The sequence below is a fragment of the Meleagris gallopavo genome, chromosome 2 (assembly GCF_000146605.3).
Source record: "Meleagris gallopavo isolate NT-WF06-2002-E0010 breed Aviagen turkey brand Nicholas breeding stock chromosome 2, Turkey_5.1, whole genome shotgun sequence".
In the NCBI taxonomy this organism is placed as follows: domain Eukaryota; kingdom Metazoa; phylum Chordata; class Aves; order Galliformes; family Phasianidae; genus Meleagris; species Meleagris gallopavo.
In genome coordinates this window covers 63,706,147-63,732,967 of record NC_015012.2, presented here as the reverse complement: position 1 = coordinate 63,732,967, position 26,821 = coordinate 63,706,147, and the positions used below count along the sequence as shown (strand labels likewise).

At 41.2% G+C, this 26,821-nt stretch overlaps 1 protein-coding gene across 1 annotated transcript in view; it reads right to left on the bottom strand.

Moving 5' to 3' along the window:
* Nucleotides 1-10,066: 10,066 nt before the first annotated feature.
* The window catches only part of CDK19 (cyclin dependent kinase 19), a 35,059-nt gene continuing 18,304 nt past the window's right edge, over nucleotides 10,067-26,821 (bottom strand). Inside the window, exons 5-9 of the mRNA XM_019613055.1 lie at nucleotides 26,004-26,076; nucleotides 23,548-23,645; nucleotides 21,930-22,008; nucleotides 17,692-17,958; nucleotides 10,067-14,279 (exon numbers count right to left, since the gene is read on the bottom strand). Of these exons, the coding sequence (XP_019468600.1) occupies nucleotides 14,148-14,279; nucleotides 17,692-17,958; nucleotides 21,930-22,008; nucleotides 23,548-23,645; nucleotides 26,004-26,076 (649 nt within the window). The 3' untranslated portion in view covers nucleotides 10,067-14,147. The remainder of the gene's footprint in view (nucleotides 14,280-17,691; nucleotides 17,959-21,929; nucleotides 22,009-23,547; nucleotides 23,646-26,003; nucleotides 26,077-26,821) is intronic.

The window sequence follows — 26,821 nt, the reverse complement described above, 5'->3', positions numbered from 1 at the left end:
ATGCCAGGTATCTGTCCCTGTAACCTAAAGCAGCCAGATGCGGTACCTGGGGACACCTGTCTGATGGCACCAGCACTGCTCCTGGCTTCATTTCTGAGCTGCCCACATGTGGCTTCAATTCAGGAGTGGCTCAAAATGTAGGAAAGGCGTAGAATACTGGCTGGTTTTTCATGGACAAACTTCACAAAATCCTCACCAAAAGCTGTCCCGCACAACTGGCCCTGCTTGCAACCACTGTCCGTCATTACTCCAGCCACAAAACCCATCCTATTTCAATCCTGGTAGGAAAAAACAGAAAGGATCAGGGAAATAAAAACAAAACCCGGTACCAAGGCAGGCAGTGTTGAGTTTGGCTTTTCATAGAGGCACCAGAGATGGGGTTATAGAAGAGGATGGATGCTAATGCAGCCACCAGCCTTGTCAGCTGGGAGCATCGCCCTGGCAGGCCCTTCACCCATAGTCCCACCAGAATAGCACCAAGCAGTAACACCACTACAATTTTCCTCTCAGGCTCCATCCATCCCGTGGGATTTGCCAGCAGATGGCAGGCAACCCCTGGCAGAGGTCCTCACCACCACGGTTGGCTCCTGAGCTTCCCCGTTCCATCCAAACAGCACAAATATCTCCTAGCTCTCCTGCCCGTTCATCTTCTACCATGCAGCACCCAAGCAGCCCCTGGATGTGTGGGCAAGTGCAGTGAGGTTTGATGGGAGCCTGCAGCATTCCAAGGAGTTGGCTGATGAGCCCATCAGCTATTCAGCTGAAGGTGCACAGTCTTAGGCTTGAATACCAGCAGGCTGGAGGAAAGCCACGCTCAGTGATTTGATGGCCATTCAGCCCAGAGAAGCACTTTGAGATTTAAAAGGACGAAAAAGCAGGTACTGCCTGCAACACCTCTGACACTATATGGGCTATCTGCTCTGATAACATCAACATTAAATTCTCTTTTAGCCTGAGTAGAAAAAGGGGCGCAGCATCAAAGACGCAGTGCCAGCACCAGGGACAGGCATACACTGCACCACATATTTCAGACTCAGCATCTCTGCACCGATTCACCCAGGCATGGGTATTGCTCTCTGGCCAGGACACCGGCAAACAAAACCACATTTACAAAACCTGTTGCAATCTCCTGGAGGCTTGTCAAGCAGAAAATGGCAATTGCTAGGTGCAAATATTTTGTCTTCAAGCCTCAAGAAACGGTTTGCAAAAGCAAATCCAACTGCAGCAGCGCTGCTCTGAAACCTCCCCATGCAGTCAGCACAGCCTGCTCTGAAACGCTCTGGTAAAGCAATTGGCTCCAACTCGTGCTAAAACTGCTTGTGGTTTACGTGACAGAGAGCTTTTAGCCAAACTCCTGTCAAGAAGCATGAATTTCAACATCTCCATGGAGTTCTCTATCAGGAAGGAAAAGCTCACAAAATAAACCCCTAACTGATAAACAGCACCAGCTTCCTATAGAGCCACCCCATGCTGGCAGGGCTGCAAAGCTCTTTGAGAGGGATGGGTCTCACTCCATGGCCATGCTGGGGTGCTGGTGGGCAGCATTGCTTTACTGCCCTTCCTCATGCTTCAGCTTGCACATGCTCCTGCCAGCTGCTGGAAGGTGACAGAGGCAGCGCATAACCTATTAGACAGGTCAGAACTGACTGATAGATTCACAGAAACAGAATCATAGCATATCACGAGTGGGAAGGGACCCACAGGGACCACCAAGTCCAGCTCCTGGCTCCTCACAGGACCAATATTCAAGCCCTATGTCTGAGAGCACTGTCCGAGTGCTCTTTGAACTCCTGCAGCCTGGGGTCGTGCCCACTGCCCTGGGCAGCCTGTTCCATGCCCACTGCCCCCTGGTGAAGAACATCTTCCTAACCCCCACTTGACCCTCCCCTGACAGCTCTATGCTGTTCCCTCAGGCCCTGTCACTGTTACTAGAACTAAGAAAAGTTGTCCCAACCTGCTACCAGGCCCACTGGGTCTCACATGCACATGGCTGCTAAAATGTGGTCTGGTGACAGTGTGGAATGATTCAGAAGAAAATCATGGAGCCGCTCCCACCTGCCCACGTGAACATGAATCATGCATGCGTGCTCAGACCCCAGCCAGATGTAAATCAACAGGTAGTGAATGAAGTAAAAAGAACCTCCTGAGGCCCAGCAGCCGCGCCCACCTCTCACTGGCCTCAGGACATTATCCACTCCAGTGGGCATGGGTGGCCTGGTTTGCATCCTCCCCAGATAACCTGCACTCATTCTCTGTCAGCACTTGCAAAATTAAGCCAAAGTCCTCATTTCCAAAGGCATAGCAAGGCTCAGCAATCTTCTCCTGAACTGGGAAGGTCAGTAGAGTCAATGTGCATCATTGTGTGTTTGCCCTAGCCCACCAGCAACTGCCCCTTGGGGGGGCAGTTAGGTTTGCAGGGAGAGGGACAAGAAGGTGAAGCTCCAGCTGGTGTGGCTCTGAGGGTCCCTCCACACTGAAGCGGCCAGGTCTCATCCTGCAGCTCTGGAGGTTCACTTCTTGTTCGCTCCCTCAGACACTTCCTCACCATTGGCAGGAGGATCAGGTCACCATCCTGTCAGGTATTTTAGGGAGGCTGCTGTGAAATTAGGAGGTGACCTGTGGGAGCCACAAACCTTTGCAAGCTGTCTTCTGCCTGTCACGATCAAGGAACCTGAGTTTCCATCAGTCCTTTCTACTTGACTTGCAGGTCAGTGAGATGCAATTCCTCAATTGGTCTCATGTTCTCTGAGCTGTAGATCCAGTTTCATGGCAGACAATGTCTGCAGTGCACAGTGCTTCCATCCACCAATGTATAATACGTAAGAAAATCTGAAGACAATTACCTTGTGAAGGCTTGGGGCATACACTAAAATGGGCCATACTTTTAGCTGTCCTGACACCAATAAACAGCAGTGTTGTCAGACAGCTCCCCAGGATCACCAGGCCTCAGACAGCACTGGTGACAGAACATTCTATCTGGCAAGAAAAGCAAAGGGACACAAAACACCCAAGTGCTCCCTGAATATACTCTGTTTGTGCATCTTCCATCAGCTGTAAAACCACATTCCCAGGTGTGGGATGCAGGGTGTCAAGAAAAGAGTGGGTTTGTGTAGGATCGTACCAGCAGGATTGGGCAGAGCTGAGCTACAGTGTGGAGAGGGGCATTTGGCCAGCTTTCCTTGTCACTCAAGCACAGGACAAGTTGGACCTCCCTAGCAACCATAGGGCATAAAACATGCTGGAAGACGGGCCTCTTGGTGTGCGCCCACAGCCACTGAGCTACAACGGTGTGGTGTGTCACCTTACAGCAATCCAGCCCTCACATGGGCCCCCACTTTCTGCCTTTCCCATCCGAGCCCTTCAGGGCCAAGTGCTCACTCAGTGGTATGGAGAATTTGCCTGAAGAGTAGTGGTGACACAAAAGGTATGAAATCTTCACAAAGACCCAAACACCAGAGTCTCTCCTGCCCAGGTAGGAGCAGTGCAGCAGCAGGACCCAGATTCTTCCAGCTCACCTCAGGTATTTCTGGCACCTTTCCTCAGATTCCCACTTAACTGCACCTTGAGCTGACATCTTGCAGAAGGTGGGCCCATTGCTGCCAGGGATTGGATGATCTCCCTTTCCATCTCTGCGTGTAGGCTTCTCAATAGAGCTGTGCCCCATGTGCTGCACTTGTGGCTGAAGCGGCAGCCCCAGAGGACCTGCCAACCCCACCACTTTCCAGCCCTTCTCAGAGGAATAACCAACACAGTAGTTTGCAAATACTGTAGCCAATGTCTACATTGCTACAGTAGGCATCTACGTCAGGTAGATGCAATAGTCTGCGCAGGAGAAGACAAGTTGCATGTGGTATGCCAAAAAGGTGGGTTTTGTGCAGGACACCTTATCTAGGACAGGTAACCAAGTGATCCACCAGCAGGTACTGGGCTGGGAGCTGGTCTGGCACTGGTTGAAGGAAGTGATCGTGTTACGTAGGAGGGACGTCTGGCCTTGAGCATCCAAGGCTGCACTGCAGCATTTAAACCTGAAACCCTCTGTATGAATGCTCAGCACTGTTATATTTAGTACACAGAGCTATTCTGGCTACATGGAGTATCCTGATTTCTTTCTGCATTTTTGAGAAACAGGCTATTCCTTATCTCCATGTTAAGATATGTGCACAAGAGGAATGATGCAGAAAAATGTGGCCCTTCTTTTTCAAAACTTGACAAAATTTGACAGATGACTATCAACATCAACATGGTTTTACTAGCCATGCCAATCTAAATACATGTAGGACATTTCCAAATAATTTAAATAAGCACACTGCTGAAGTTTGCCTGTCTGGCAAGAGCCTAAAATCCAAAAGCACGGATGTCTTTTGCTTTGACATTCACATGTGGCATACCCAGAGTCCATCCCTGATGCCACACAAGTAGGGAGCCTTCCTACTCCACTCTCTTGCCCTGTCCTCTCCACGAGTGTGTCCCATCCAACATTCTGGAATATCAGTCCATACAAGGCAAGACTGAATACTTGCTACAGTGCTCTTTGGATTGGATTCTCAAGGTAGTATATCAACTACATGGAGCCACAGACCAGTGAACTACTGTCCTTCTCATAGCACCATGCAAAACATGAAGGAGATGGGTGGAATACATATGGAATACCTCAGCTCTGACATACAAGAAGCTGCAGTGATAACACAGTCTTGGAATAGCACAGCCACTGTGTATTATTAATAAAAGCATGACACACTGCAACTGATATATGAATTTGGCACACCAGGGAGGAGACAACACGCCTGCTTCTAATCTAGCTGGCAGGTCATTTCTTATATCTTCCAGCACACACAACCCATTGTCCTTATTCTATGAGCTTTACATTAACAAGTCACAGTGGAGTATTTCTCCACAGACCAAATATATGTAAATGTTATCACACAAGATTTGAGTTCTAAGAGATGAAAGCGTACGGCCAGCGTGCAAACACAATAGACGTCACGATCTCAGACGATTCAAACACACACAACCCCTGTATCGCTCTGGATGATAACAGAAGTGACTCCATTTCTGCTGCCCAGGACTGACTGCCTCAAAGTCACTGGGAACTTCCAGCTTTTACCCAGCAACAGCACTGCAAGAAGCAGCTTTTGGCCATCTGCAGTGGGATGTATCCTCCAGGGCATGTTAGTAGATGTCCCCGTTGTTTTGTAAATAGGGATTTATTTTCTGTGCTAGTGGGATACCGTAAGCTACAAAAAACCACCCAACAATAACTAGAAAAACTTTTAAACTCTTAAACAAAAGTTCTATTATTACCAAGGAGAGTATTTTGAAACCATAGACTATGCAAGTATTCATGCATTTATGGGTCAGTACGACAAAAGCCCATTAACTTTCTGACACGATTGAGTCAGCTTACTTGCTGTGAGTGGAGAATTTTGTGAAGGTGACTCACTTCTGTCAACTTAGTATAACTTCTACAGTTGTGATGGTTATCATTGAGCTAAATCTTTCTCTTTGAAACTCAGATGTTTTCAAAGAACTGCAGTTGTTGCACAGCGCCATAGAGGAGTGCAGCCTGCCTGGATCTCTGCAACAAGAGGGCACCAGCAAGGAGAAACTCTCATCTCTCGCTTTCTCCTCTGCTAACGTTCTGAGTTTTACTGCCAAAATCAAAACATTGGAAACTATTCTTCTTTCTTCTGTACCACTGCAGGAACAATTTGTACAATTAAAGGAGGTTGAAAGCAGAAAATTATAATTACAATTTCACAGACGACTCATTCTACATCATATTAGACAATGGCAAGACCAAAACCAGATGTTTTTGTGCTGTACAGCCCAGAAATAACAATATGATCTGATGACCTCCAGTCACCTTGTAGCACTATCTGTCAAACACGAAAACTTGCAGGTTAAAGTTCAGTGTCCACTTGTGTAAATGATCCATGAGGCTCCAAACAGAGCTCTCCTGAGCAGGTCAAGCACTCAGGGTGAGAGGTCATCAGTTCAGAGCCACGCTGCACCGATACCACGGAAAGCATTTTAAGGATGTAAATGTTTTAAAAAAACAACACATTTTAAAATGTACTTATTTAAAAGTTCATCGTGTTCTGAAGAACTTCTGCCACCTAAACTTGATAGCATTATCACTTCATTAGAAGACCAAAAGGCTGCAATTCTGCTGCTCCTTTGCTCTCTAATGCACCAATAAATTCCTACTGGTGGATGTAGGTAATCTGACCAATGCAATGCCTTTGGAAGGACTTCCAAACCCCGCATCATTCAGCAGGATCTAGTCTACTATTAAAACTTCACCTGCTGAGAATAGCTATGAAGAATTCCTCTCTTCAGTGCTTCATGTGTTGAGATTTTCATTATGTATGACACATTATAGCCTTGTGAGATGGAGAGTGCATAGAATGGATTACTGCTGGTTACCACACCATGTCCAGAAGTCAGCAACAAACACCTGATTTCTTTGTTCCCTACTTAGAAAAATTGTATTTTAAAAGTAATGCAGATTCTCATTTACTAACTTACACTTTTTAGTAACTTGCACTGCTGGAATAAGCAAAACAAAATTCCATTCTGAAACTTAACTGGAACAAAGCTGGAGGTTTCATGTAACTTCTTGCTACAGAGCATCAGGACACGATACAGCTAAAGGGCTGCATTGCTGAATAGTATCGCTCAGGTTGGAAAAGACCTTAAAGATCATCAAAGCAACCACAAACTAACCATACTACCCTAACTCTAACAACCCCCTGCTAAATCATGTCCCTGAGCAACACATCCAAACGGTTTTTAAACACATCCAGGGATGGTGACTCAATCACCTCCCTGGGGAGCCTACTCCAGTGCTTAGCAACCCTTTCTGTAAAAAAGTTTTTCCTGATATCCAATCTAAACTTACCCTGGTTCAAGTTCAGGCCATTTCCCCTTGTCCTGTCACTTGTCATCAGTGAGAAGAGACCAACCCCGCTCTCACTGTAAGCACCTTCCAGATGTTGGAAGAGAGCAAGAAGGTCTCCCCTCAGCCTCCTCTTCCCCAGACTAAACAGTCCCAGTTCCTTTAGTCACTCCTTCTTTCAGCAGCATGTTCCGAGTACACAACATGCATACGTAGCTGACATGCTCCCAAAGTTCTCTATCTCCTTCAAGATACTTTAAAGAACACTGAATAACCACAGAAACTGCCAGTTACAGACCAGAAGCTGGAGAAACTTACCTACAGTAGACTAAGTCAAGCATATCAAATGGAAATTGTTAGGTAGATTGGTATTGCTTTCAGATTTCAAATAATAATGATTATACATTAAAAAAATCTACTCTGGTTATCTTGAGTATCTGTTATATAAACACTGTGGGACTCACACAGTGATTTCAACAGCTCAACCATAACCATACACATATCTTTCAGAACTTTGTTGCTGGTTTAAATCCACCTCAAACAATCATTGTCGTAATAAGTATTTATTTTGCAAATGAAAAAATAATTGCAGTCACTACACAGTAATACTTTTTCTTTGTTTCTATAACAATAGCAAAATAAATCAATCTTAAGGGTGTGAATCTCTCTGAAAAGTAAAAGAACAGTACCTACCTGCTAAAAAACATTGCAGGTAATTAACATTGTAATTTGTTGGCTATTGGAATGATGCTTGCTAGAGTTCCAAGTCTAGCCAGATCAAACTGATAATGTTTGGCACCAATATGATGTCTTCTGTGTTCAAAAGGCACATGAAATCAGCTCTCATGCTACTACGTCATGTTGTCCAGCAGTAAAAAACACAGTATTAGAGTGACTGTTATTTGCAAAAGAATGCTTCCAAGCACCAGGCACGAAACAACTGTATTAGGACCAATGGACCCTTCCTGTCTCAGGGAGCTCACCATGGGTGTGTGGAAGGTGATGGATGGATGAGACTGTATCCACTGAGATTGTATCCATTAACACAATAGGTACAACTCAGGATATCCATCACTTTAAGTATTAAACTTCCATAGGCATGAAATTAAAAGTGTTTCAACAAGAGATGCAGACGATATCTAAGAGGGAATTCTGCAAAAATTTATGCAACAGGAACAAGGGGCAACTGGAAGCAGCATGAAAATGCTTATTTGGAAATCTAGAATGAGGGTCATAGAAGTTGATCTGATGGGATGATCAGACCAGGAAATAACTTCATTTGAGTAAGAGGGTTGGGCATGGGCCCACATCAGGCTTTGGCAGTGATGTGAAAGTAAAGAGAGCAGTTTTACATCCAATGGAACAAAGATGACAAAGCCAGAGCAATAAAGCAGAGCAGGAAGCAACAAGTCAAAGCAAGAGCCTAATGAACAGTATACTGCACAACTTCCCAAGACGCTGTGAAATGTAAGTTGTCTAGCTGGCAGGGACGGAAAAGAGATGATACTAATTCAGATCAACGTGAGCCTGAATTAGACTCTAGATTGCGTGACCAGGCAAGAAACTCAGTCAGGGGTGCTGCAGAATGTAGACTGGGACAGAGCCAGCACATGAGGCTTTAAGGACATCCACACTGAGGATCACTGAGATGCTGAAGGGACTGGGGCACCTCTGCTGTAAGGAGAGGCTGAGAGAGCTGGGCCTGCTCAGCCTGGAGAAGCAGAGGCTGAGGGGGATCTCAGCAATTTTTACAAATACCTGAAGGGAGAGTGCAAAGAAGATGGCTCTTTTCAGCAGTGCCAAGTGCCGGGGCAACGGGCAGTGGAACTGGAACACAAGAGGTTCTGTTTGAGCACCAGGCAGCACTGCTGTGTAGTGCAGGCCATAGAGCCCTGACACAGGCTGCCCAGAGGCTGCAGTCTCCTTTTTAGAGATATTCAGAAACTGCCTGAATGTGGGCCTGGACACCCTGCTGGAGTAGGGTTGGAGCAGATGGACCCACAGGTCCCAGCCAACCTCTAATCGCTGTCATTCTGTGAAGCTATTGACTAAGCATTAACTGAAAAACAGACAGGAAGCAAACTATGAGGGGTATAAAGCTGGTGATGCCCAGTTGTACTGAGGCTGAAGTAACATCTGTTCATCCACAAGGTGTCTGAGGTAGATACATTTTGTTCCATGCATGAAACAGACTTGAGAGCAGTATTGTACCCAAGTTGCAGATAAAATTACAGTTAAAAGACATTTGCTGTTCAGCTCATCATTTAGCTTTACATAGGAAGCCTTCTCATAATCCTGCACCCTATAAGCATGGCCATGATTGGTGATGGCCTTGATTCTGTAAAATACATTTAGATCTTTCTAGGTGAAAGGCATTACAAGTACAAATAATTCAGAATTCCTCTGCTCGTAGGAAAGTTCCTGTGTGAAAGGCAAATACTAATCTTACTTTCATCTGAAAGACACATAGGGAATTTTCTTAACATCATCTGTAGAGCAAGGAGACCCCAACCATTCTTAGCCACATAACTGTTATGGAGAAAACAGGTAGGATTTTTGGAATAAGTTAACTGTCTGTGAAACAACAATTGTTTGGAATGAAAATACACAGATTAGCAATGCACACAGAAAGCCACTTTGAAAAATACCAACGTGCTCCAGCCTGCACTCTTCATGTTGTCAACTGAGATACTTGAAATCCCCCAGTGTCCAGTGGAAGGAAGAAATAAAAAGACAGTAAGCTTTGGAATGCAATAAAATAGCTTTCCTTTTCATTCTTTCTTACTTTTTGTTTAATTCCCAGAAAACTAATCTGTAGGATTGTCTCACTAACAACAACGAATCTCAACAAGTGCCATCAGTGTGGCATAATAGAATACTTTTCAACAGAGGTCAAAACCTAAAAAACCATTCCATCTATTCAGTTTTCCATAAGGCTTTATTCTATTTTGACAGACACCCATGAATATCCTCGTGGACATTTTGAAAGCTATAATTTCAACTCTGAGGTTTTGCAAGCTTTGTTTTTTGTGGTGTACGCTATCATAAACATCCTGAATATAATTACAAGTGCAATTTTGTGGGCTGTATTTTCCCTGTTTGTAGCCCAAAGCCAGTGTTTACAAAAACTTTTCAGCACGCTTATTTGATTTCAACTTTTTATTATTATTACAAATGTATATTATTTTATTAAAAAAATTCACACTGAAGCAAAGTCAATTTCATTTCATTACAACCAAGAATATAAAATGAATGCAAGGGACTCATAGTTTAGTTTTAACAGTCATTTCAAGAGTGACATCAGGACAACTTAAAAGCAGTAAACTCTCAACTCTAGAATGAGAAAAGTATTCCATTTTGTGGTTTCGCGAGCCCATCGGCATGGGTGCTGCTGGACGTGGCCACCACAGATGGAAAGCGGCGAAGTTTTGTGGCAGCATGGGGCGCATACGCAGTAATTCCTAATGAAAGCTACAAAAATGAAAGATGCGTGCATGAAATCGTTAGAAAAAAGTAACTGAGTAGAGACAGGCACACTTCCACAAATAGTAAACATGGGAAAATACAACTAGAACGATTTGAAAAGTATACTACCTTATGTATATAAAAAGTTCTTTAAATTGCTGTTAAAAAGGACACGTTCTGTCCGCATTTTGTGTAATACTTTTTAGTGTCTACACAAGACAAATTTTTAAAAAATTAAATAGTATTAATTTACTACTAAATATTTAGGAGATAACAGTGCATTAAGGACTTTTTTTTTCATATAGTAATACACATCGCTCCTGTCCGGCGACATTTTTAGAAGATTACGTATGGCCTTATGTACAATACATTTATTTAACCCTAAAACAATTCTTTGCTTAATGGTGTTAAAGTACCATTCCTGAAGATTATGAAGAGGAACTAAGCTTATTATGTTTATATAAAATATTATACAATTTGAACACTTCTAGCTTCCCGCCACCCCTCCCGCTCAGGATGCTCTTCCCTCCCCCTCCCCAGATACAGTGTCAGAGATACAGTGCAGGACTCGCAGCTCTCCCTACATCTCTCCTTCGTTGTGCAGTCTGTGCTACATGAACTTCACCCATGTGTACCAGGCTGCTATTCCATTCCCAACACAGCCACTGCCTCTGAGCCCCAATGGGAAAAGCTGTGTTCAGCAGCCCGCTCTGCCGCCGTGCACACAGGAAGGAGCCAACATCTCTGCTGGCGTCCCTCGCCTCCCTGGGTACCAACACACAACACTTTGGTGAGGGAATAGAGCTTATGGGCAAAGACAAAGCTGGCAAGTACTAACCAAACTGCACAAGCAAGAACTAATAGAAAAATAACATGGCCCTGGCTTCCCGTGACACACTACACAGTTCACTTCTTCAAATCTCACGAAATTACCCCTGAAAAGCAAGGCTTCTTTCACTATGACTGCCAGCCACCCCAAAAATGCACTGCAAACTCACAAGAAAAGGCAAATTAGTTCCCAAACAGAAGACAAAGAAACCAGCAAAGCATGCACAGCGCACATTTTCCAGCAGACACCTGTGCTTGTATTCACTCTCCATTCAGTTGTTACTTTGAAGGCGATGGAAGAGGTCAGCTCAGCTCTTTGCTTCTGCACAAAAACTGGAGGGGACTGGGGGGTATGGACCGTCTGCCTGGGCCAACAAACACACATACCAGTTCGGTTTGGGCAAAGGGCATGGCAGCTGCTCTAGAAGCTGGAAGCACGCTCAACTGAAGGACCTAACACTGCTGTGAAGTTTCACACTCTACACAGTTTAATCTACACCACGATTTTGCCTTGCTGGCACAAGAGCCCAGCATAACCCTACAGAAACAAAACACATCTCCCCCCTACTATGTGATCAGCTACTGGTCACAAGACGGGAAAGAAACGTTGGGTGATTGTAATGGAAGAGAGAAAAGGAAATGGGCAGAACTGAAGACTTAAATTGGGAGGAGACAACAATTACTCTTCCACTGGTTAATTTCCAGAAATGTGTAATTCAAGTCACAAATATATATTAAAAAATGATACTTTACAGCATTGGCCAAATACCCATCAGCTCAAGGTCCTTCATGCTAACATCAGTAAGAGGTGGAATGTTTCTCTTATGGAAAGAATGGAACCCCAGGTTCACTGAAATAAAATAATTAAAATCGGTCCTCTCAAAAAAGTTGTTGGAGTAGGTATATACACACGTAGCACTTCAAGGGCTACGCATTAGAAGTATCTCTTGGGAGATTATTTTTCCCAGAAAACATCTGCATTTTTTTCCTTCCAAATTGGTTCATTTCATTTCCACCACCTTCTTACCCATCTGATGACAAAAGCAGACTTTGGTCTCTTTTCCAGAGAAGCTGGGTGTTGTCAAAGCCACGTGATGGTGGACATGGCCGAACAAGCCAACTGCTCACTAAAGGCATGAAAACAACACATTTTTGAGGGGAAAGGGGACAATAAAATTGACTGGGTCAACTTTAATAACCCAATAAAATCAAGTTCCTGTCTAGCTGTGCTAAAAAGCATTCTCCTCAGAGCAAACAGATCCACATGTCTTCCTAGGTATAAGCACAACTTCAATGAATTCAGTGAATGCGTGCAGGTAAGTACTGCAATATTTACAGAAGAGAACACAGTAAGAGTGGTTGTAACATTGACTATTCACATATAAACTCCTCTGACTACACCTCTTCTCTGGACACCAACTTTAGAAGCTCGCTGATGTTACACTGTTGGCAGCTTTCTAACGGCATTAATGGTTTTTCCAGGTTTTCTGCAACAAGACCTCCTTATTTCTGATGGCTGAAGGAAAAACGAAGCTGTCCCAAATTATATGTTGCTTCTCTCCGAATAACTGTGGTTGCTGAAGTTGGACAACGATTCTCTGATCACGCTTCTGAAAGCTGCTTATTTACTGGGGATTTTCTGCCAGCTACCCATCCACTTACAGTCCTTAGGCACAATCAAAACATGTTTGCTCTAGGGAAAAAGAAACATTTCAGTGCAATCAAGCGCATCTGGTGTAACTAATCTGGGTTACTCACAGCAATGTGAGGGATATAGAATATGCATCACCAACATGAAAAAGGAAGAATTTTCAACATGCTTTTCAAACTGCACAATAATTTCTCTTAATTATCAATCTAACATAAATTGACTAAATGTATTCGTTTTTATAAGTCTCAGCATTTCTGTCATACTCAGGAATGTGAAAGAGAAACTACATTTATAGAACTCTCACATACATTAATTAGCTGCTTAACTGAAAGAAAAACAAGCCATCATCCACATTCCTCCTGAAAGTTGAGGGCAGTAAATACGTTTTCTCGACTATTTTGGTGTCCAGCCTGGGAAGACATTCCATTTTTCTGTTCCAACAAATCCTGAAAGCATCTCCTTTTTATGTGACAGTCATGGTTTCATTTAAAACAACACTTAATTTAAAACTAGTCAGAGCACAATCACTGTGATTTCAAGAATTCAATGTGAATGAGTTAAATAATATCAGCAATCTTCTGTCTGGAGTTCAGTCCAGTAGCATGAAGCCTATTTGCTGCTGCAGAGACTTGGGTCATTTTTTTCTTTTTTCCTTTTTCTTTTTTCTTTTTTTCTTTTTCTTTTCTTTTTTCTTTTTAAGACCTCGCCTGAAAACTAGACTAATAAAAACAGAATAGTAAAATACTCTGGAACAGTAAAATTTTGCTGTTCTTGACATCCATGAGCAAAACAGTAATGTCCTGTGAAAATAACATAGTGCTTTAAAAAGGTGCAATATACCTGTATAGCTAAACTGGTTTGCCTAGTATAAAACTAACTATATACAAGCTTGAAAGCCTGGGAGTTCAAGATTTTAAAACTTTAAAATCCCATCAAAGAGATTGAAAAGACAGATTTATGGCAATCACTACAGCATAAAGGAAGGTGCACCAGGAATCCTTCAAAAATTCCAAAGGTTAAAGAAGTTAAGTGCTGGGTTCAGATCAGAAGGGTTCATTAGAGTAACCACAATAGAGCACATGCAAGGGCAGGGAGGAAGGAAAACTTCACGAAAATCTCCTTTATGGCAATAAAGGGGCAGGAAAAAAAAAGTCTTCAGTAAGTAAAGTTTTCCTTTTGCAATTGAGAATTTTAGTTCTGCATCATAGTTTGTATTTTTGGTTCTTCTCATCATCACAAACTTCATATTGCTGGAGTCTTCTGGCTTTTAGTCCATTCCTTTTTGAGTGCAGTCTGTTAAGCCTCTCAGTACCTGTGAGACTGGTGAGATTGATGATACTGAGAGCTCTGCTGAGATGATGTGGAATAGCCCATTGTACTCTGGGACTGAGAAGATCCCTGAATGTTGCTTTGGTAACTCAGGCGTGAGCTGGAGTGCTGGAGAAAAGAGAATGGGATCGGGGAAATGAAAAACAGCCTGTTAGGACTATGCAGCACAGGAAACTTTCAACCTCTCTGAAGCTCATTAAAATCTGGCTGTTGGAGAAACTAACTCAACGATATTGCTGTTTTAAGTCCCATAAACAGGTAATCAATCTGATCTGTAATCAGCCTTAACGCAGCCCAGAAAATACACCATGTTATTGGCAGACATTTAAAAGTACAGCACGTGCACATCAATTATTTGAAGTACAAATACACAAAGAACATGTCCAGTAAGACAGGACATTTGTCCAGGAAAATGATAGTATAAAATATTACAATTTTAGGTGAGTCTTTCAACCTCTTGCCTTAATTACTGGAAAACAGCTGCTCAGGGATGGGCATGTGTGTTCAAATTTATATATATGTGTTAAGTGGTTTTTTCCTCCATTATTTGAGACGTTAAGGACTTCAATTTCAGCAACCCAGGTTCACGGATAATTTGTGACCTCCAGAATTTAATTTGCATGTTTATTATCATACTATTCCCTGTCAAGAGTTAATAACAAGCTGCAAAATCACTTTGTGCAAAAGGTACTGCTTAATGGATGGGAGACTCTCTAGCAAGGTAAACCCTACAATCCAATCCACAAAAAACGAGAGTCTACAAAACAAAACGACACTCTATTCACAGTCAGCAAGCCACTTGTTTTCAGCCAAGTTAAGTGCAGGCTCAGGCATCTTTCAATAAATATTTCTTTCACTGTCTAGGGCTTGGTTCTACCTGCCTATGCCTTAGAGTTATCAGAAAGACTGTGTCAAACAAGGATCATCTAGAAAGATTACTAAAATCCTACATTCTGATTAAATATCAAGATCAGGAGTTATGGAAAACATCTGAAAAATGTGAGTTCTGAAAGGAAAGCCCGCAGATCAAGTGGGTCTGTAAGAATACAACATGTGGTTCTTCACAGACCAACCATCTGCTCGGTGCAGGTAAGAGAGAAGTCAGTGGTCTCATCTAACCATTAGATCTCAACTAGGAGTGCTATGAAAATGTCTTGACAGCTTTTCAGCCAGATGAAAAAGAGCAAGAACCCAAAGTTGAGGCACTGTCAAAACATTTCTGCCCTTTCTTTTCCTGTACATAGCTTTATATCTTTAATTTCACATAAATTTGAAAACATACTAAAACCTAAAAATACTGCATTATTTTTTCCATGTTCTGTTTAAGATAGAAAATTGAAGGGTGATTTCAAGGTGAAGAATAGTGATATTAGCGAGAGATAACTGTCCAATCTTCCAGACCACTGTATCTCAATACAGTATCAATATAATCAATATCAGCTTCACTTGTTCGCCAGGGTCAGCTGGGGAGAGGACAGTGCAGCACACCAGCTTTGAAAGAGATATCTCTTAGTGGCACGTACACCATCAATAACCCGGCTGTGTTTGGCCTGTGTAATTAGAATGTTTACCAAGTGTCTATAACATATAATTTGCCACAAAATTTTGCAACTTTTAACAGGAAAAAAAAAGAATTATGATAAATATTGTAATCATATAGGATTTCTGGATGAAAAACGTCACCTTACCACATTAGGCAAAAAAACTGAGGTCATATAAGCAACGTTCAGTAAAATTTAAGAGAGAATTCCCATTGTCATTTGTAAAAGTAACACATTGATGTTGACAAATCACAAAAAAAATTCAACAGAGACATTAGCTAAATGAAACTCAAAGCAAAGCAATTCTTCCTCCTACTTCTGAGTTGGAATATAATGGAGTAAAATTGATGCACAGGACTACAGGAACACATTCACCTGCTCATGCTTACTTTTATTCTGCAGAAGAGAAAATTTTTTTTTAATTTTTTTTTTTAGTAACTAAGTCAGACTTGGACAAATTGCAGACATTCCCTTCTGGAACAGAAGACTGTCAGCTAAAATTTAAGGGCAGACAGCCAAATACAAATTTAAAAATGGATAATCAGATCAGACAGTTTAGCAAGTGATGTAAAGGGAGCATACAGATCATTATTTTGCTGCCTGTGCTGTTAAATTCTAGAAGGAAAGGGTCATGGGTGGTTAAAAAAAAGAATTTAACCATCTCAAAAAAATATTAGATTTAGACTGCTAAAAACTTGTAAGGTAGAATCTTGCCAACAGTTTGGAGAGCTGTGTAAGGAGTCTGTAATGGACATCATCAAATGCAGCATATCAGCTCTCAAAATACAGATCAAAACAGGCCAGCCATAAATACTATTAGTCAGACAGCTGTAGTGATCAGTCCAGACTTCAAGTTTGCCTGGAACTTTTCAAAAAGAAAACCTTGTTGTCCTTACCCTTGCATTGCCCTCAGTATCTGTGTGATCATTTGTAATTAAAAGAGTAAAACAGAAATAGGAGAAAAATGTCTGATACTGAGAAATCAACTGTGCGTGGAGGAGGTATGGGTGGAGAAGCCAAAGCAATTCCAGAGCTGCTTTGTTTTGTATTAAAGCTGTTTACTTTACGCTTAAAATAGCCTGAACATGTTTCTTAAAGGTAGTATACTCTTGAAGGTTGGTAGCAAACAGAATCCCTAACATGCTTTAAAACATACCTTTACTAGCTACCTTCCTGTTAATCTGCTTTTGACTCATTTTTCACAAGTATTGAAGCAGCTGGTTGAATCAACTATTTGGACATTTAGTGTCACTTTTTCAGAGGAAAGCATCATAATTATTAAGCAGAGACAAACATGCAAGTCCCAAAACAATTCAGTGATACTTCTTTCACTTATGGATGCTACTGAAGTGAAAAACATGAAATCTATTCAACTCTGGCCACAACAGAAATTAGGCATGCTCATGACCTGCTTCAGCATGATTCATACCGATGAACCAAAACTTGTGCTATCGTGCATTTTCTCTTCAACTTCAGAAGTAAATTTAGTAAGATATTGGAACAAACTACAGAATCGTTCCATACGTGAGACGATATGAGGTAAAACAAAGCAGAAACCAAAGGGAAAAGCCTGGCTCTAATTGCGATTTGCTTCCCAGGATCTGCCTCTCACACAGGATTTAATGTTGCCAAGAGCCAAGTATTTTGAATGTGATATGATGCAGCACTTACATTCATGAAATAGTTGCAGAGGCTTCGCTAAGATTATTCTCAAATAAAGCTAAGCACATACTTAAGTGCTTTCCTGGGGTGGTTGAGTCCTCAACCACCTTAACGGGATGCAGCAGATATAACTTGTTTTGTGTTGGAAATAACTAACCAGAGCACAAAACCTTTTTTACTGCCCTAATGTATCAGAGCATACCTGCTAAAGTTACAAGAAAAATTCATTACAACATGATTTTTTTTTAATTGCAGTGTGGAACAGAGGAAACGACATTTTGCTTCCACACAAGAAGCAGCAAAAATTCAAGAGGTACCTGATAATCTGAAGGCATGACAGGCCCGCCTGAGTTAGCGCCTGAAGGCCCTATGCGTGGTTTCTTGTTTGGAGGCACCTGGTTGAGGCTGGAGTCCTGGCTGTGCTGGAGTCCTGCACCCGCGCCCCCACCGCCTGCACCCGTGCCCCCGGCCGTCCCATTGGTTTGGGTGCTGTTCTGCTGCTGCTGCTGCGGTTGCTGCGGCGCGGCCTGCGGCTGCTGCTGAGGTGCTGTTTGCTGCTGATGTTGGTTCTGCTGCTGCTGATTCTAAGGGAAGAAAGAAGTGACACGACACCGTCATTTGCTCCGTACTTGTTTGTGATCCTGAGGAAGTCACTAAGCCTTGGTGCCACCGTGCTGCTGGAAAGGCAGCAGGCCCTCGTGTTTGCCAGGAAAGCACGGCAAGGCCAGGTAATGCACAAGATGCGCTCCTGTGCGCTCCTGCGTGCCTCAAATTGGGGTATGTCATTTGTGGTTCACTTCTTTCTGTTGTGGTTTTGTGTTGGTTTTTGTGTTGTTGTTGTTTTTTTGTTTTGTTTGTTTGTTTAACAAAGCAGGCTAGACTAAAGCAGGCATGACAGCCTACTGGTTGCTGCAGCTAGGGAAGCACTTAGGCCAGAGTAACAGGGAGCAGGTTGGAAGGAGCTATTTATACACACCTAATGAGCAGAATCAAAGCACCCCAAATTTTACTAGTTCTCAGTGGCATATGTGGTGAACCACAGTGTATTTTCTTAAGTGCTTCAACAGCCCCATTCACTTAGAACCAAAACCACTTTTCCAACTTCCACAGATGATGCACTGCAATAATCCAAAGGAGGCTGGGGCAGTGTTACCATCAGAAAGGTAAGCAAATGAAGACCAGAAACATTACATAATTTCTTCCAGTTGCAAGGAAATTCTTCAGCAGAACCAAAAGCAGTTTCCACCACCCTTTTTCTCTTTTTCTCTTAAGAACACCTTGGAAAGAGTGGTACACTGGGAACGCAGTCCAGCATGTGCCTAGCTATAGGGTCTGAAAATCTTACGGAAACAGTGGAAAGCAAAAAACAAACAGAGAGAAACAGCTGAAGATAGAAGAGAAGGACAAAGATGAGATAGGAATCTGGCACGAGAAAGAAAAGAATAGCAAAGGAAGAGAAGTCAGGCAATTAATACAATACCATGGTCTAACAGGAAGAGAGACAGAGGAAAGTGTCACAGAACGGAGGAAAAAAAGTTAAGGAAAGCATGGGAGCAAAAGAGTAAAATATGCAACTCTTCTCGTTTCAGAAGCTATGGACTGGAAAGAATATTATGGTCTAGAGAGGTCAGAAAAGTAGCAAAATTGCAACTCTTCCCTCCATGGTTAGACACTTACAAGGAAAGACAACCTGTGTTTGTTTTTGAGCACTACAGAAGACTCCTCCAAAAGAGGAAGCAAGTAAGAGAACTGCAAAGAAAAGCAACTTTGCTCCTAATGTCAGATATACATCTTGTTCATCATAGAAAGCTCTGCAATTTTCATGTCTTGAATTACAAATCCCTACAGTTAAGTCACACCCCCCCAAACAATCATAGTGTACCGCATGGGAGCGTTGAACATTTCAGGATAGTCTTTTTTCCCTGTGATATCTACTTATGTCATTCTCAAAGTTTTGGTATGTATGGCAGCCCTTAATACAACCTCACGTTATCAGTTAATCAGAAATCATGACAACCAATTGCCACTAGCACTGAATTGTTGATGCTCTCAGTCATGGCAAGTCATTTTAGTTATCTCAGAAAAATGACATGAAAATCTGTATCTGTGTCACTCTTCGCAACAGTTTCCCAAGATATATTCAGATCAAATTTGCAATGGTATATTCATTTAAGATTTCAAAGAAGCTTCGCCCCTTCAAGGACTTCTGGATGACATGTATTTCCATTTCACACTGAGCAAAATCAGTAATATATCCTACCACTAGTAATCCTCAAATGCCATCTCAGTCAGACTCTGTTTCTAGGGAGATTTAAACTGTTAAGAGTTTAAATAAGAGTTTGAAACAGGCTTGTCACAGAAAGTGTTAAGAAGCAATTTGTCTTATAATAGCTGTTTGAGCTTCACATACCAACAAACGCCAATGACTAAGGCAATATCTCTGCCTGAGATTTGTATTTTCATATAGATGTTGGGATGTGAGTGAGGTGGTTGCTACTGTGAGAGCTGAAAAATTGCAATTTTGTAAATTATGAAGAGATATGGCAGGAACTCTTACAATTAAGGACCACTGTTTGCAATAGGTCTAATGTCTGGCACTTTGGACACTCACACAAAATTTTCTTGACTATTCTGAGGTTGCTCTTCCACGCAGCTACTACTTCTAGTGTCCTGGTAGAGATTAAAGTCTACTCTGACAGATTCTGTCTGGAGTCTAACTGCACCACCTTAGCACCTTAGCACATGGGAACAGCTCACACCTGCAGATCAGCCTAGTTCACAGTGGTTCCTAAACAAAAAACTTCTCTAAAGTGATTAACATATGACCACATTTCATTACTAAGACACAAATTACCAAAATTAAATTCTGGTCCTGCCTAGAAAGAAACCAAAGAGAACTTGCCTAACAGAATGTTCTCATTTTGTTTCACAAACACTTGTTCCAGCTTTGCTGACTAACAATTAACAACTTCGAAAAAAGGAAGTTTGTCTTAAAGGTTACTCAAGTAAGATGCAAGTTCCAAATAAATAAACAGAGAACTGTAGGTCTCCAAGGTACACAAATATTTATGGTTTTAAAAACAAATCAAATCATGCACTATAGAAAAAAATAAACAAAACCACTTTTCACTTGCATCATCGTCATAAACAAAGCACGGTACAGACTCAGTCTGTAGAATGTTCTTTACTTTCACACTTTCTGCACTCTGAGAACAGATTCAGTGAGTAACACGTAACTTAAATTAGCTACGTGGTCTGAAAAAAGTTTTATTTGGACTGTGTGTAAATACGTGACTGTCCCCAGAACTCTCAAAGATCACTTACACAATGACTGTTTTGAGTATAAACATTCCATTGTTTTTTTCCTCCCAGTACTCCCATGAAAATGATATTTACTTTTAAATACATTGACTTCACAAAAGCCAGAATCATTTCATAAGGCTTGTTCTTATTTTTGAAGTTGTGAGTTAGAGTAATGCCAGTTACTACAATACAATCAAATCAGAATCATGACTTTCATTGTATTTTTGCTTAGGTCTGTTTCCTCTCTTTGAAGAACTGTTTGGACAAAAAAAATCAGGACATTACCACTTGTTCTCAGTACAGAATTGTCTACAATATCTGTTCTGAAAACAAAATCTTCTGTCTGAAATGTATTTTTGTAGGCACACAAACTCAGCTAGTTTCTCCCATTACAAGGAAAATGTGAAAACAGAAGATACATGTAATCAAAGGATTTCTCAGAAACAGTAATGGTACTTCTCATGCAGCCCTCAGACAATTACATTTTATGTCTGTTTTCTCCACATTTTGCTACTTTTATGTTACAACTGGCACCTCAGTGAGCACTTATGGCAAAAATAACAAGCAGGTTCATATGCTACAGTGGTATTGTCCTGCCTTCACACCAAGATGCGACAATCACTTTTGTCACGTAGCACAGCTGAAACACACACACAAAACAAGTTAGATATGCTGCCAACACACCAAAATTTACCACACAAGCAAACATGTTCTTACTTGTATCTAAGGAGCTATGGGAAAGAGGGTATTCAGAGTAGATTGTCACTACAGAATAGCTCATGCTCTTTATTACTCTTTTGTCTGAGGGCCCTTAAAACATGATCAGGAAACTGTGTGCAGATGGATTAAATGTTCTGATGCAATGCTAGAAGGCTGCCATTATTTATTTGAGACCCTGACAACCATCTACTTTCAAATGGCTGGATGCATGCCAATTATACAATGAAAATTCCATTATTTTCTTGTGATCACAGCACATTTTGTTTGTGCGATACAGGATGAGGTAGGCAAGGCTCTCCTGGAATGACAGTGACTGAAAGCAGGCAGCTGCTGACAGAACTCAACTAGCTCAGTGCCCACAGGTCAGGGGAAACTGGTAGTGATACCATCCAAGACACCCCAAAGTGTTCTGATATTTTTAATCTTTTATTTTACCAGTTTAAATGTGGAAGAAGCATAACTCTTCATTATTTCATACTTAGAAAGGAAAAAAAGAAAAAAAGAAAGGAAAAAAGGAAAAAAAAAATCATACCTTATCTCCTTTCTCTTCAGGTTCATCTTCATTGAGGAATTCTCGTTTGGGATACGGAATCTGACAGCCAGCAAATACACTGGAACACAGCAGAGACACAACAAATATGTACATATGACATACTTTTATTTAATGCTATATTAAAGATATGAATATAACACAATTTAATTTCTGTAATTTCATGGCTTCGGTTTCCATAAGCGAGCAGCACTGAGAACACTCAAGACAGCAGAAGATACCAGCAGCAAGATGCTGATTGTGATGGTAAATTTCTTTGTGCTGGCATGAGGCCCTCACTTAGAAATCATGGTATGGCTGAACAAGCTTGAATGCGAGAACGATCACTTGTGGCTTCAGATGGCAAAATACAGTGCTGTAGCAGCCAGATGTTACACAACACCTGGTTGGATCACGCATGCTCAATGAATAAAAGGCCTGATCCAAAGATAAATAATGTTTTGCGAGTCCCTACTTGACTTATACCAGACTGAAATATATTTTCCAATTATGACTACACAGTTATGCTCAATTAGCTTCTCAGATTTTGTTTAGAGAAAAAAAACAGCTTCTAAATTCATGTGGCTAATAGAATTTAGAACATCCCTTCACGTTTATGGCAGATAATTCATCACAGTGTCTTACTGTCATTTGTGAGGGGCTATAGTTCCACACAGGATAGTCTCAGGTAAGCACTACACAGAAAATTATTGGTAGATGCTGACCACTACCAATTCCTTAGATTTCTGTGCTAATTGCTGAAGGCATTTAAAGGAAAACAAAATTAACGTGGTGTTATTTATGTTATTACGTAAAGTTTCTTAACAGTGCTTTATCTAGTAGTATTCTGGTTATCCAAACAGAAAAAATAAGAGGAAGAAAAAAAACCATTAGCTCAGCTAGAGTTCATTTGCACTCATGTGACTGTTCCCTTCTTTCCACGCTTGTTGCCTGCTAGCTGAGGAAGCAATGAAAGCAAAGGTAGAAGTCTCCCTGCATTCAGATTTTACAGATCATAATGTTTCTGAAAACTGGGAAGAGAAATTGGAAGGCGAAGTTCTGTCACTAGCAACTGCATATATCATTTGAATATTTCCTCACAGTAAAATATACAGATATATAAAATCCGTACTCTCAGGCCTTCCAAACAAGAAATCTGTGGGATTTGTGATAGTCATTGACGTCTTTTCTCTCCTCATATTGTTATGACCCTGCACAAAAGGGCATGGGAACAGACTGTAGAGTAGAGAACTGCCCTAGGCCTAGGGGGAAGCACAATGAAACCAGGTAATGGAAAGCAGAGCTCCATAAGGTTGTGCAAGGCAGAACAGAACAGGGAGCCAATTAATTCTCTAAATACTGCAATAATACTGGCTTAGATAACACACTCAGAATTACAACACTTGTGTAATAGGGGGTTAATGCTCACAGCCAGTCCTGGCATCAGTAGATACTGAATCTTTAGGTCTACGTTAACAGTTTCTACTGAGCATGCCAGAGATATCACTTCTTGTGGACACATGCAGACATCTGTGGATTTTAGAGCTGTCATCTCATATCAGGGATTAGCACTTAGCAGAAAGACAACCTCCTTGAAGAGCAGAGAAGTGAGAATACATACTCTGATGTAGGCAGAGGATCCTCTTGAAAGTAAGGGTCCTGCAAAGCCTGCTCTGAGGTAATTCTCTTCGTAGGATCCATAGTAAGAAGCTTCTGAAGCTGTAAAACAGTAAAAAGAGCAAAAAGTTTATCAAACTATCACTTTCCAAACTTGCAACTTACATAACTGTTAAATTATCCATGCTTGCCCAGACAAGCCTAAACTATCATTTCTTGCTAAGTTCCCAAGAACTAGAGCGCACGTTCCCAAGAGCTACAGGACACTATGGCCACAAATGTCTCTCACATAAGAAACACTTAAGGGCAGCTTGCAGTATTAATTGCTAAGGCTGATACACTGTCCTAAAGCAACATTAAGTTCATCTATTACATGTTTATAAAGCATAATTTCTAAATAACAGTGGGGGTTTTCTTGTGACATATATAACTTTCATACTGTTCTATAGCATGACACAACAGGAAAAATGTGTCAGGAGAGACTGAATATGATCAGGACTCTACATTTCACTTAGAGTCAGAAACGATAAATCTTCATCTCTCACTAGCAAAACTCCACTCATTCTGTCACTCACACTGGTTCCAGTTCCACACTAATCGGTATTGAGAAAGAGGAGGAGCACACCCTTCCCTCTTTATTGAGCTCAAATTATATAGTACATATCCTGCTCTCACATAATGCCCTCCTAATTCAAGTTAGCAACAAAAATAAAATTCCTTCTGCAAAGGGTATCTTAGTTCAAACTCAATCTTCCATGCTTCCAAAAAAATACTCTGGATATCCAGCAAAAAAAAAACCAAAAAAAAACCCAAACACCATATATCACTCTCATCGTAAAACTACCTCCAAACATTATTCATATCCTCTGTCTTTCAAAGAAAAAGCAATTGTACCACAACAGAAAATCTAAAGATATCCAGAATGTTTAAATGATCTGCTCACTCTCTTAACAATTCCCCTCCAACCCAGATGTATAATGAGTTTCCTCATTCCAGGTGGTGCCACACACAACATCACTCTAAGTGAGATCCCTGCCTAACGACGACGCTACTTGTGAGCCAGTTTTCTTTGTTTGATTTTCTGTAACTCCCACTGTTTATATGAAAGTGAATAAAACAAGTTTGGATTCATTTTGGTAACAGGATAGCAACTGCTAATACAACATAGAAAGCCTGTCAGATTGGACTTCAGAGTCTCATTCTTCTCAGCAACTAAACTCTGGTTGGCCTGACATGATAGCTATAAATATAATGCTTGTAACTTTTTCCAGGGCAGCAAGAAAAGATGCACTTTTCCAAGGGAGAAAACATTCTAACTTTCACATAGACATTAACATTCAATGTCAGTCAGCAGCAAGGCACAATATCCTGTTTTTTGGTAAAAATCACTTGTCATCCTGCACTGTAATGAGAGGTATCAAAATAGGTGTTCGTGACCTGTGCAATCTTATTTAGAGCTCTGGCAGGCTCACCTATTTAAGAACAACTTCCACCTATGTGGTCAATAACTAAATCACACCTGCTCAGCCCTGATTATTAATAGGGAGAACTACCTTGGCTAAGAGAAGTAAGTCTTCTACGAGATGTTTAGAAAACAGCCCTTAGACTTCAGAAAATTTCAGTTCTCACCCTCATTGCTATATAGAGGAATACATAGGTTACCAACTATTTTTTTAGTCATCTTGCAATAACCCTGCCTAATTCTCCATGACAAAAAGTTTTTTTTTTTTAATATACACTTTTGCCACCTTATGGCTAGTTTTGTACTCTTCAGAGATTTTGATTAATGTTTTCCTCTGGAAAAGTGGCCCACCCGCCCTCAATCTGGTGTTCACACAATTAATTAGTGTTTCCTTCTTTGCCCTTCCACAAAAGTAGGCTTTCTGGTGGTTTTCAACTCTAGTCAGAAAGCAGAGAAATTCAGGTGCTAATTACTACAACTGTGGTCTTTTCAATTAGACTTTTCCTCAAGATTATTCCAATTTGTGTCCAGTAAGCTGAGTTTAAGAAATTTTGATTTTCATGGAATCTCAGACTTCTTCTGTGAAAGTTTTCCTTCACACACACACACAAAAAGATACTTACACTTTCCATACCTCCTCTCTTTAACTCGCACAAATCTTTAGCTTGAGAGCTCTTCAGCTCTGAAACTATGTGGAACCAAGGGATATGTACTACTCTGTATCCTACTTGTATAGTAGATAAAAGCGTAAGGCTGGGTTTACAAGTTCCTTGCAGATCAAAATTACATAAAAGCTTCAGCTCTTGAGTATGGGCAGTTTAAGCATAATCTCAGCATGAATGTATACAAATAAAACATCTCTCAAAAATGGCAAGTTAGAGATAAACGGCTTTGTCCTGTCAATGTTCAGAAGAATGAGTTAGAAGAACAGACGCATGTATTAATATTAGAAATACATTTCACTCCTACCATCACACTGATTTTCAGTTCGTACTTACCAAAAGAAAGACTTTGCTGTCAGGCTTGACTTTGTGTTTCTCCATGTATTTTATGAGGCTACTATTGGCATATCTGAAAAATATTGTTCAAAGGCATTTTTGAAATAACAGAGCATTAAAAATATGGAACTGTACCACTAATCACAAAACATCAGCCTTTAATAAGTAAACCGTAGAAAGAACTGCTATCAGAACACACGTCATAGTTATCAAGCAGTTGACACTTTAAGTATGCTTTTCACTAACAGAAGTAGTATCAACAGCATACAGATTATTTCCATAGAACATGCAACTTTTTATAGTGTATGGACAAGCTGTTGACATTGGCATACGACAGAGAAACTCAACCTGAAGTTTACACTCTAGTCTTCCAAAGCAACTCTGACACAGAAAGTGCGCAGCAGTTTGTAACAGTTAGGTTATTGTTTCCAGCTGTAACTGAGTTAACCATTCTGTCTGCCTCAAAAGAAAGAGAATCCTGAACTCCCTAATCTTTGTCCCCTGCATTACAGCAGAGACTGTGTTACCCTTGATACCCTTTGATCTATCACCATCACTAATTTGATTTATTTAGCCAAAGCACCTGGTAACACTAGAAGCAGGAAATTTTCAGATCCCAGACAAGCTTTACATCACAACCTATTGATTGCATTGCCTTCTGACCACTACTGTACTGTTTCCAGATCTCTGGTGGTCAGAAGGGCTAAGGAGGCGCTTATCTATTCCTTCTCACACAAAATGAATTAAGTTATCTTGAACAGCTAAGTTAAAGCAACTTCATTTGTATGTGTTTGCCATAGATTAAATAGCACTTACAA